The following is a 13,024-nucleotide window of genomic DNA, read 5'->3' as shown; positions in this document are numbered from 1 at the left end:
TCGGATAATAAATTATCATAATGATCCTAAAGCAAATATAAGTTATATGCCGACGATAAGATAGAAGATGCTAATATAAAGCAATATAAAATGCGTAATAAAGTAAAATTAATTAAAAATATAAATAAATAATAAATATAAATAAATTTAATTAAATGCGAATATTCAAAGACATAGAGCATGGATGCTACTCTATGTGTATAAAATTGATTGACAAAAATGAAAGAAATAGAATGCAAAGACGGCCAATTTCTATCTCTTTATGTTTTCTCTTTCTCATTTTTGACCACATTTCATGTATTATTTAGGCTACGTTCCATTTAACGTTCATAACGCTCATTAGGAATCATTCCAGTCAAAATGGCGTACTTACTTTGACTTTGTCAAAATGATGGTTTTTACAAAATTTAACTGCTTATTGACTTTTGATTAAACATCAAAATAAAATCATTTTGATATCATTTTGATTTTTTGTTGACTTTTATGTGTTCTTTGAATAATAAAGAAAAAACTTAGCGCTCGGGTCATATCAATGCATTATATATATTAATATATTATTAACACAGCAATGTCATTATTGTAGAAAAAATTCGTTATAGTATTCATTATCATTATAAATATTCATTTCTGTCTATTTTATCAAAGTAATAATATGAAAAATTAATTTACTGATTGACATAATTTCAATATGCTTGCTCTATAAAAAAAACACCTGCTTATGACGCATTTCAACAATTTGATAAACAATTCTTATAATAAACTAGAGAGAAATAAATATTCTGCCAATAAGCGGGGAATTCCTCTTAGCACTTCCTCTAAGCAAAAAATTTAGACTGCGTTCCGTTTCACGCATGATGTGCATGATATATTATTTTAGCCTTGTTATTTATCGAATGTTAAGAATAAATGAGAATCAGGCGCGTATATTTATAACACATATTCATTTTTAAAAATGAGGAGACATGAGTTATGATCAAAAATAAATTCTTCTATAGAAAATTCTATATTATAACTCCAATAGCCTTTTAAAATAAAAGGATATACAAGATACTGACGGCTTATTTATTAGAAAAAATTTGTTATTTACACGCTGTCTTATATTAAGAGACTTTATTTCATTATCAACAGCTGTCTGTTTGAGCAATTCCGATCTTTAACATAAAATCTCTATGTATATATCAAGTACAAGTTATTTATATGATTCCAGATAGTCTGTCCATGTCTGCAGAAATAGATTTTAAGCAAAATATGCTATCAATTTCTAATGACAGAAAGATAACAAGTTTCACAGAGTCTGTAATATCTGATGATGTCTGCAAACTGTTGCCAGAAATATGTCAGTAGACAAAAGTGTCTACTGACAAAACTCATCATAAATTTGATACAAAAATTGATATATTTATATGAATTGCAATAAAAAGTCTCTCTCCGCAATTTAAACAGCATATACTGCATATAATACCATTTCGAAGTAAACCGTCAACAAAAAGATAATTACTGAATCTAGAAATGAGAGAAAATAGACGAAAAGACTTAATTGAAATACTTAACTGAATACTTTGCATAAATTAATAATTTTTTAACGAACAACGATCGACTGCTAAAACTGTCTGATGATTAATATTCAGTTAAGTATTTTGCATAAATGTCCGCAGTCTATTTATAAAATACGTGTTAACACACACTCGGTGTTAGAATTGGAGCACTTTCTTTCAAGGAATTTCAAATTGCATAAAAGAAGAGTCACGGACTACTCATTGCATTGGTTCATAATGTTGTTCAGTGAATCGCGACTTTTATGTATTCTGGAATTCATAAAGAAAAAGTATCTCATTATGTACAATATACGTGGCATTATAGGCATGCACTCCTTAAAAAAATAGTGTTTCTATGCCGTGTTTAATTCAAAATTTGCTTAATTCAAAAGTATATCCTTGAATACATGTTAAATGTAATTATAAATGTAAAAGGGAAATAATAATAAGCAAAACTTATTCCATGTCACACTTTATGTCACACAACATTTATATTGCGTCATTATACAAAATAATCTACATTCGTGTACGTAACTTAACGAGATTTATCTTTACGTATAGCATCTCGAATGAGAAGCATCCGAGTTACATATATTACGCATATTCATAATTATCTTCCTTCATCTGAATGTCGTGTACAAAATACAAATAACATAAAGAGATATCCTTATGTGACACTCGAAAAAGTAATGGCCTCAGATCAAACTTGGTCTTTAAACGCTTATTTAAAAATATCATTCGTCGTCTTATAAATAAAATATTGCAATCTTAAAAAATGCAACAGATTGTTGCTTGTGTTGCGCAAGTGCACATAAGTAGTTCAAAAATGCTCTCATGAAATGTAAATTGTCATTAGAAAATTGATTGAATTCTTCATTATAATTATATATAATAATTAATAAAGATAATTAATATATATAATGTACATGTATATAATTATTCAAATATATTAATCAATTTTTCCGATTATGTCAGTCTTTTTGTCGAAATTAAAATCAAGATGCAATAATATGTAGCTGCACTCATTTATTTAAAAGCATTCGCTTTCGTAAATACTTTTTATTTATGTAATTGTGTAGTATTTGTTTAATATTGTTATTTTATGCGTTATTAAAAAATTTTTAAAAAAAGAAGATATGACTTTTCGTGGAATTTAACAACGTCTGCAACTGTGTACTGATGATTACGATATTTGATAAGAATCGCATATAATCGCATACACAATAATTGATATTAAATAGTAGGATAAAATAACAAATTTCTTTTCAAGCTCAATAAAATCATCCTATGTGCTTCGATTTAAGTCTTGCGATCAGCAAATAGATCTTTTCTCTATTCCCTTACATTCTAGAATTCGTATACAGATATACATATATATGTAAGATAAAATCTCACATACAGCCACATGTAATTGCAATCAGAATATACATTTTGTTAAACAAAATTGTCGCTATTGAATAATATGATAGTTAGAAAAATGTAACATATTTTCCATTCACTTCCAAATGCAATTTGTTTATCACAACATAGAGAAGAATTGATCAATGTGAAAAATCGTTTAGTTATGCAAATTGATATAATTACTTTAAATTACATCTATCAGTCGCAGTAAAGATAAAATTTTAATAATGAAATTATATGCAAAATCATTGTTCCTTGATTTCTAAACAGTTCTTAATTCAATTTGTACATTTTTATTTTTTCTCATTATGTAGAATTATTTTTGCTAAAGAAATTTGCATTTATTATGATTTTTTGGACATTCAAAATTATGTAACATATATATGTACATGTTGTAACATATATATGTCAACAACAAACATCAATATCAAACATTCATAAGTCATAACACATTTGTAACATTCAATACATATATTAAATTTCGCTAAAAATATTAATTTTACATTTTGAGTAATGTATGATATTATTAGTGTGTACATTTGTATCAAGATCAATTTAGTATAAATAAGTGGAAAATGCTTATAAATAAAGAGAAAATTGTATCATCGAATTTTGCAAAGATATATTTATATCAGTAAGAAATAAATATACATTACATATCCAAAAATCGAGAATAATTTGTAGATAAAAAATATTCAATTTTATATATTTTAAGGCTTATTGTCTCTTTCGTTATTTTTTCAAAATTGTACAAATAAAAATTTATAAGTATGTCTGATATTTATTTATTGATACCTGATACTATACATATAATAGTATCATAGTTTTTTATTTATGCAAATTGCTTTCAAGTGATTAAAAAGAGCTTAAATATTTGATTTGCCATACTAAATATAAATGTTTACATTATTCCGATATTGTAGATTGGAATTTTCTGAATAAATTACCACTGAATTAATTACCACGAAAATAAATATTCAAATCTACGACATTACTCAATTTGGTCTTATATAAATCGCTTTTTATTGTATAAAATAAATAGTTTAAGCAGAAACGTGATCAGCTTTATTCTGCTGTTAAAAAATTATACAGATCGCAACTAAAAGGTTGTAAGATTTATTTTCAAATGGATTTCGGAATACAACTTACTTTACCGAATGATTGGTTCTTACTTATGAATTGATAAATAAGAATTAATCGCGCTTAATGAGCAGTCCAAAACTCTTCGAAAAAAAGCGTTGCAACCTTTTAATTGCTGACTGTACATATATGATTTCACGTTAAATAGAAGAACAAGTGAACGAGAATATTTTGTTTTTCAAAATTTGAGATAATTGCATTATAATATTGAAGCTTATAGTATATAGGATGTTCCAAACTTTTTGATTATTTAGTTTGTCCGGTTTACCTGCCCACAAATGATGTATCAAAAAGTTAGAATATCCTGTATATTATAATACATTTCAATGTGCTGTAATTATAGTGTTTTTTAAAAAATATCAAATTTTTAAGTTTAAGCTGCAAGTTTCAAAAATACATCTTTTTCAGTTTGTGAAAATAAGTCGAAATAAAGAATTAGAAGTGAGAATATTTAAAAAATAAATAAAATTTAATTAATTTAATATTGTACACACAATAATCAACATTAATAACATAAAAAGTAATTCGTGTGAAAAGGATTTCGTGATTGTTGTATACAAGGTAGAGCTAATTATTCTAATCATTTTACATTCTCTTCTGAGTTTTGTAATTTTATATCGTATGTTGTTTTTTTAAATATACAAGATTATGTATTCCTATGCATTTATTCTTTATTTATGCATGCAAGTGTTCGTGTATTAAGATAATATTTGATAAAAAATAATTTTGTTGTAAACTGTCTTTAGTTGACAAGTTTTTTCAAATAATTATTTTAAAAAATTATTTAAAATATTTAGAATTATCTAATAAATGTTATATTTTCTTCATTGCATAACTTTTAGCGTTTTTCAAACTCTAAAATGAAAGGAAACAAAATGTTTAAAAGTAAATCAGATAAATAAAAAAAATTAGTTTTGAATAAAAATAAAAAAACAATTCTTTTTGCATACATGTATTTCATTGGAAAGATATTTGCAGAAGTATTACTTTCAGCTATAAATCATAGCATAAGTAATAATTCCATGAAAAGTGGAATAATTGGAATTTTAATACATGTTTAAACCAAACAAAATTATACTTTCACACATCAAAATTTATTTAAGGTACAATATTTATATTTGTAATAGAGTAAGAAAAAATGAGAGAAGAAGATATGTCATGATAAAAATCAAAGTGTGGAAAGCAGAAAACTTAAAATAGTTTTAAAAAACAAAGAACAGGAACATAATTTATTTAAATTGTTTATATTACTTCAGTGTTGATATTTAGTTGCATTTTTTGACCGATTTTCAACTTGGTTTTTGCTCCTTACTTCATCAACCCGCGCGCAGCCTAAATGCCAAGCTGAAAATCGGCGAAATGTGCAACTAGGTAAATTCCAACACTATATTATTTTAATTTCGCTAAGAAATAAAAAACTGCATGATTTATATATTACTAATTATTAAGCAAAGTTTACAATGCTGTTTTACTAGTAACTAGTCTTTTAGCGAACACTAGCAGTTAAAAGAAAAATTTAATTCTATAATTATATATTTCAAATTTATTGCTCGAATACCTTTGGTATTTTAGCTCATAACCCTTTACTTATACTACTAGAATGTTAATCCGATGAGCTTTTGTAGATATATGGTTTATGATTATTTTAATAGTATGAATTATATTTTTTTAGACAACTAGAAGTTGAAAAAATATAACTTATAAAATTAAATTTTCTCTAACTGCTACTTTTCATTTATTAAAAGACTATGCTGCTTGTTAAAAAAGCATCATGTAAACTTTGTTTTAACACAAGATTACATATATTACATTAAATTATTTAAAAAGAAGATTCTTAAAACACAATTTTTTTAGACTTATCTTAAATCAAGAAATATTATTTTAATTTAATAAAAGAAAAAAAGAAAATAACTTTAGAAGAAAGAACTATTATTAAAAAAATATATTTAAATAATAATAAATGTTATTTAAATAATAAATATATTTTAAATAATAAATGTTATTTAAAAATTTATCCTGTAATAAATGCATTTTTAGTCGATTAATTGGTCCTTGAATCTTATATATTAAATTGAAATTTTTATCTTTTTTGTTTTTGGAAACGTTATTCAAAAACATTGTAATATCAAAATACGCAAAGTTTGATATCTCAGAAAGCGTTATCATTATGGCATTAAAGTTTTACATAAATATATTATATACAAATGCAAATAAGTTTAGAAAGAACTAAAATATTCGCTTCTTTGCTGCCTAATTTAACGTGAAATCGTCCGTATCATTAGTACCGTTTAAGAAATTATTAGCATTAAACTACAATAGAAAATAAATATCAGTTAAATCTTAAGATCGATACAGACATATTAATAAACCTACAAACTGAAATATATTATCTGACGTCAGAAATTATTACATATTGTATATTAACTTTATCAATATGGAGTATAAAATGGGAAATTAAGAAATATTTGGTACTTTTTATCACGACGTAAATGTACGATATAATCACTTGATATAGTATTAATTTGTTATATTATACAATTTTGGACTAAAATTTAATGAAACTTAAACTTCGTGAACAAACACAATGTATGAAATACAATTATTGTACATTTGCATCATTGCATCATAGTAATAAGAACACACTTTAAATCAAATAATTAACAAATATATTGTAATATACTGTAAAATAATTCAACACATGATGTACTTCACAGTGATTAATATCTGCACAATTAAGTAATATATATCACTTATCCAAATGCGGATACAATCGCATTTTGATCATGATAAAGATGTCTTCTATTTGATATTATAAATAAATTTGCATATTACAATGCAAACAAATTACAGTTTACAAATTTTAAATAATTTTTAGTGCAAGGAAGGAACAACTTTTTTAACGTATTTTGGAGCGCTGAGTTCAAATCTGCTGTTAAAAACAATCCATTAAATCGAATTTTTAAGACATAGTATGTTGATGTAGTACCGTTAAAACAGACCTATTAAAAAATTATTATGAAATAGTATTGTCTCATATTGCATACATGTGTAAAAATTTATATTTTTTTTGCATTCACATCCAATTCTTTCCAAATAATTTAGATGCGACAAATGCTGATTAAGGCGAACATTGCACTAGAATGTGATAATTGAAACGTTAACAGGGATACTGGAACGGAAACGTATTAGGTGGCTACTGCTGAACTCTACGTAAAATTGCTCCAAAGTTTTATATATATATATATATATATAAATTATACTCAACACTTCTGATTTATTTTCTAATTTCAATAAAATTTTGTATATATTGGAAAGTCTTTTCTTATATCTCAAAAATCAGATGGAAACATATCAATTGTAGATTCGTACTCAATGTCAGAAATTACCCTAGAAACAGCTGTCATACTCTTGCACAAAACCTTGTAAACTAGTATTTGCATTAATCCGGCAATAATAATGTTGAATTTGTTAAACTCAATACTTTTCGTAGTAATTTACTGTAATTTTAGCTAAAAATATATTATTTACAAAATTTCGTGTATACATTTAAGTATACTTACTTATTTCAGACATATATTTTAGACTTGAATACTGAATTTAATCGAATAGATTTCCTTGCAAATTTAACGTTATCATCAATTCCGGATTAATAAATAACGTACATCATTTATTGTATATATATACAACAGCGGTAAGCCTTCCATATCGATAAAGCTAATAATCTTAGGTCGATATTCATAGAGTCCGTTCTTATTTCAAGACTGTATTAAGTAATGTCTCAAGGTTCTAATACGGCTCTGTGATTAGTTCATGTTCTTACATCTTAAGACTGTATTGAAAGTGATCTTAAATATAAGAACCCATTATGAATACTGGTCTTAGAATAAACACATTTAAGATGTGCTTATAAATATGTTTTAAGTCGATATACATCTTATATTAATACATATTGTACATAAATACAAGTTTTCTTAGTGAAAAGTACACAAAACTCTGTATTGCATTAAACTCACATCCAATGTGTATTCATTATTGAATCCTTGTACAGAGCACCTCTAGTAACTTGTTAAGGACCATTCAAAGTCCTACTATCATTTGTTGCCCTATAGAAGATCCCTGAGAAAGAAGCGTTAGTATTTAGTAAAATATTGAAAATTCATTTCGTTTTTACTCCCTTTTTCAAATAATTAAGCTAATTTTGATTGTGCCACATTGCATAATAAAAATTTTACTATTTATGACTATATATAAAGAGTTACGCAATTTGGCTAGCTTTCCTGAACTATACTCAATTTAAAAAATGTTAGTGAGCAAACGTTTGTTATTTTACAGTCGCGCTTATCATTTATTCCCTCTGAATTGTTTATGAAAGATACTGTCTATTCACTTCGTGAAACAATCAAAGCATGTACCAGATATTTTTATTAATTACAATCTGCCTTTTTCATTTTCATTGCAGTCTTGTTGCAGATCATCTCGTTATAAATCTCGTTATAAATCTTTCCGATTATCTAAACGTGAACCAGGTGCACAATGCTTGATCTCACAACATCAAAATGTGTGACACAATATCGATAAATGTCCAATAACATAAATACATTGACCAAACTAAATTGGGTTAAGAGGCTTTAAGAGCCTTGTCTGCGTGCGCTAGAGTCAGAGATCCCACGAGGGACACTAGGGTTCGATCCAGCCATGTTATAGGATTTGGGTACAGAAGACCACCTTCATAAAAACCTAAGTGACCTCCATGAGCTAGTTCCACATACAATGTATTTAAGTGATTTGCTGAAATTAAAAAAAATAGAAGAGATTAGTATATTTTTATTTATTATTTATTTTCATATATATGCAAACTACTTTAGATATTCACCCGCATGATCTTTGATTGGATTTAATAACACCTCCGGCACGATGGGATCGTCTAACGCGTTGATGAATACCATCGGCGTTGTAATGCTATCTAGATAAAAGAGACAACTACTCCACTTGTACAATTCTTGCACAGACCTAAAATTGTGTACCTAAACAACAAAACATTTTATAAAAATCGATTCATTATTTAAATTTTATAATTGTGTGTTTGAAAGAATTAAACTTACTCTTCTCGTATAAGCTTCATCCAGTTCAGGTAACGTCGCAGCAGAAATTATGTCTCGCTCGTTCAAATTACATCTTTGTTTTACATCCTCAGACAAAAGCATATTTTTATGTTTTAGAATAAGATTCTTCATTGATTCAGTCATTACATAAAGGTAAAACCGTCTAAAGTTCTGCCAATTTAATAGAATTTTCGTTCCCCTGAAAAACATGTACAGCAAATAATATTTCTCTTATCAATTCATTTTAATTGTAAATCAAAAATATCCATTTATACTTACTTGAGAGCATTGTATCCTTGACAAATCGATATCCCTCCTATAATATTAGGCAATTTGTTGGAACTGCGTTCTCCTAGATATTTTGTTACTAAATTGCCACCTAAACTATATCCGATACAAACGATTTTGGTGTTAGGGTGTTGCTCTACTAGATGTTGTAGCATCGCGCTATAATCGTCCGTGTGACCTGTTTATAAAATGCACATTGTAAAATAAAAAAAAAGCATTTCTGTAAACATACGTATAAAATTTTATTTAAAAAATATGTATTTAAAAAAAAAGATACAGAATGCGAAGTATAAATGCATAATTTTGATTGCAATTTCTTCATCATTCTTGTTATATAAAAATTTTTTTATCGATTATATCAATCACATTCATGAATACAATTGTAAGACGTACTAACAGTGTAACCCGGAAAGTTTCACGAATCTATCGGGGTAGTTTTTTCTATAGCTACATAATTTACTTAACATTCTTGCGATGTGTACATACTGATGTAGGAAGTAGTTACTATCCGCCAATTTTCAATCGATCACCTCGCCCTAGTAAGATAAGTTTTATCGATTGCCACACGTACCGTAAGAAAATATTCTGGGTGCCGTAATCTTGACACTTGAAAGGGCCCCGACGTGATTAAGTACTGCGCATCGATATCCATGACATTGCACAAAGTGCACGAATGTCCTAATGTATACGCTCTCCGAACTGTTACCAATACCAGGACAGATGGCTATCGTTATGTCATCTGGAATAAAAATTATTAATTGGAGAAATCTAATTTGAAAAACTTTTTAATAATGAAAAACTTTTTATTAAAGCGTTTTCTAAAAAAAAATAATATAAATTAGTTTGTAAAAAATAGTTAATTTTTATTATTAATCTATAAATAATACCTTCATGTCCATTAGTCAGTGGTTGATAAAGATCGTACGTAAGGGTGGTCCCATCGGGAAGACCGATGTACACACGTTCTCCAATGGGCCAAGGACACCGAACACGACCTATAATGCTGTGGACGATAGTTTGTACATGGCCGCTGAAACCCCACAACCTCGTTGGTTTATATCTAAAACAGATCAAGGATTACGACTACATTTGCTTATGTTCATCGAAACATGAAAAATTCCTCTTCAAAATAATATGGTTAGTATAAAATCTTATGATGCACGCGTATTATTATTTTATTTGTCATTCTCTTATGAGCGAATATCTAAAATTTAAGAAAATGCAGCAAAAAATTCACAAAAAATTATTGAATAGGATGAATTAATTTAAATATTTCAGAAATTATTTCAAAATATTTCAAAAATATTAAATCCACTGCGTCCCTCTTAAGACAAGTTAAATACATGATGAGCTAAATTCCATCCTTATTTATATGTACACTTTTTTTACAGTATTCTATTAACATTGAGCTTTGAACAGTTGAAAAAAAAGTTGAGACATAAATTTCACTCGAATCGATTTTTTATTATTTTGTAATTACGACGTTGAATATTCGAATATGCTAATAAGAATTGTTAAATACAAGTGTACAAAAATGAAAATTTGTTCATTAATCATTGTTGTAAAATTAAAATGCAAATAACATTTAAAATAGGTAAAAATATCTTCATTAAATGCATCTGCATTTTTAATTTATTTATTTTATAAATTATCATAATTTTTTAGAACAGAAAAAAGATTGAAAATAAATTTTTACGCATTTCAGCGTTCAGACAAGATAAATTAATAAAAATGTATCGCATCGTTAAATTCGTTTATAGATAATAGTAAGAAGTCGCAGTGTGGATTAGTGGAGCACAAAATAAAGTGCTGGATGAAATGAATTTACGAAAAAAAGTTTATTGTTCATTACTCAAGAAATACATATGAATATACACCAGTATTCTCGATCAATATTTTTCATTAGTTTCGTACGGTAACATAAATCAGTGCTAAGATTCGCGGTTATTGACAAGAAAAGGAATTCTGTACAAGAAAATAAAATTGTTAGATAAAGAAATATTTATTTTTATTAGAAGCAAACAATATCAAAATTTACGATAATTTTTCATTAAAGGAGATCATAATATAAGTTTTTTGAAACCAAAGCCTTTCAAGTCTTTCTCTTTTACAGCTTTCACTGCTGTTCATAAATTGTAAGTAGTAGCATCTAATTATTCACGTAATCACATATGCAATTACAGCTGCCAAAGAATAAATAATAGTTCTAGTTGCGGTATAATTCACTGACTATTAATTCAACAGTGCATGGAATTGCATTGGCTATTGCATTTTAATAACAGGAATGCATAAAGCTGGACGACAATGGATCGATAGAATGCAGTAACAATATCGATTGTCCAAAGCAAAACTGACTCGGTGAAAACTCGCTTCTTATTCGTAGAAAAAAAATTCAATTTAAAAAATTTTTAACAAGAGAAATGCGATCTTTTAAATTCATTGAAAAAAGAAATCAGGAAGTTCGTCACGCGAATTTGCTGCGAATGAAAGTGAAAGACATTCTTATACACTTGAAATTTATTCTTGGTTAATGCATTTGAACTCCCTTGGTGCTATTTTCCAAGCTTCTCACAGTGAGTAACTTATTGAATTGCCTTAGGTAATTTTCCAGTCATCAGTTTCAAGATTACTTAAAACTTTTTCTTAATACTATAATACATTTTATAGCTACCACATGAACTTTATTCGTTCAATAAATCCCACCGGATATTTTTGTGGTTTGTTTTTTATTTATCCATCTTGCTTTCTATTCAACTGACCTTTCTTCATGACTAAAATTGCAGAATAAGAAGAGAGAAGACCTATTATAAACTCTCTCAAATCTTGTGAGTCAAAACAAAATTTTTTTCTCTTGCAATGAGTTAGCGTAAAATCCTAACATGTTAGTCACAATCAATGTACGTGACAATTCGTCATTGCGAATGCAAAGAGAAATGTGTTAATATTGTGTTCTCGTTGCGGCTGCGAAGTCATCGCGCGAATTAAGCGCGATAGGGAAAAGTAGGGTAAACTATATGTCGGACCTTCGAATGTCTACTCTTTCCACAACAATGATTTTCCACGATTTTATGACGATTCCAATTTTCGGTACGCATGACGATAAATCACGCGAGAATTCTGTGCTATTTCTATTTATGTTTACTTCGCAATTGTATTCCATAGTAATGTGATGATTTTTGTACACGTAAAATAAAAAGAATCGAAATTGTAATAAATTGCGTTTTAATTTTTTGTTATAGAATTCTTTAAAAGTATGTATGTATAATATATTAATGTAATATTTTTATACTGATGTAATACTTGGAAAAAATTATGCAATTTATTTTTTTCAAGATTTTCTCGTTTGATCAAGCGTAACATTTAAAAGATTGCAATGTACAAGTTATATAAGTTGATCGTAAGTCACTTTAAGGTAATATAAATGCGCAATAACCAATATAAATGTTAAATTTTTAAAGCCTGATTTTTGTTATCGAAATAAATGATATTTGATTATACCAGCGCAATTAATGCTGCTTTTATCGAACGAATGTGTATATATATTGTATAATATACACA

General features: G+C 27.2%; 1 protein-coding gene and 1 long non-coding RNA gene across 4 annotated transcripts in view; one reads left to right on the top strand and one right to left on the bottom strand.

Moving 5' to 3' along the window:
• Window positions 1-1,991: 1,991 nt before the first annotated feature.
• Hydr2 (abhydrolase domain-containing protein 2) overlaps window positions 1,992-13,024 on the bottom strand; it is a 22,050-nt gene continuing 11,017 nt past the window's right edge. For all 3 annotated transcript variants that reach the window (XM_087406634.1, XM_087406635.1, XM_011052498.2), the window contains exons 4-9: window positions 10,354-10,526; window positions 10,038-10,205; window positions 9,458-9,644; window positions 9,179-9,377; window positions 8,950-9,100; window positions 1,992-8,864 (exon numbers count right to left, since the gene is read on the bottom strand). In XM_087406634.1, coding sequence (XP_087262760.1) covers window positions 8,695-8,864; window positions 8,950-9,100; window positions 9,179-9,377; window positions 9,458-9,644; window positions 10,038-10,205; window positions 10,354-10,526 — 1,048 coding nt within the window. In that variant the 3' untranslated portion in view covers window positions 1,992-8,694. The remainder of the gene's footprint in view (window positions 8,865-8,949; window positions 9,101-9,178; window positions 9,378-9,457; window positions 9,645-10,037; window positions 10,206-10,353; window positions 10,527-13,024) is intronic.
• LOC147909834 (uncharacterized) lies at window positions 10,518-12,173 on the top strand. Its single transcript, XR_015545234.1, has 2 exons — window positions 10,518-10,603; window positions 11,580-12,173. It is a non-coding gene; the product is annotated as an uncharacterized LOC147909834 (long non-coding RNA).

This window comes from Acromyrmex echinatior, chromosome 5 (genome assembly GCF_024713525.1).
Source record: "Acromyrmex echinatior isolate Ae372 chromosome 5, ASM2471352v2, whole genome shotgun sequence".
NCBI lineage: Eukaryota > Metazoa > Arthropoda > Insecta > Hymenoptera > Formicidae > Acromyrmex > Acromyrmex echinatior.
Note: the sequence above shows the minus strand (reverse complement) of the source record. Positions and strands in the feature narration are given on the sequence as shown.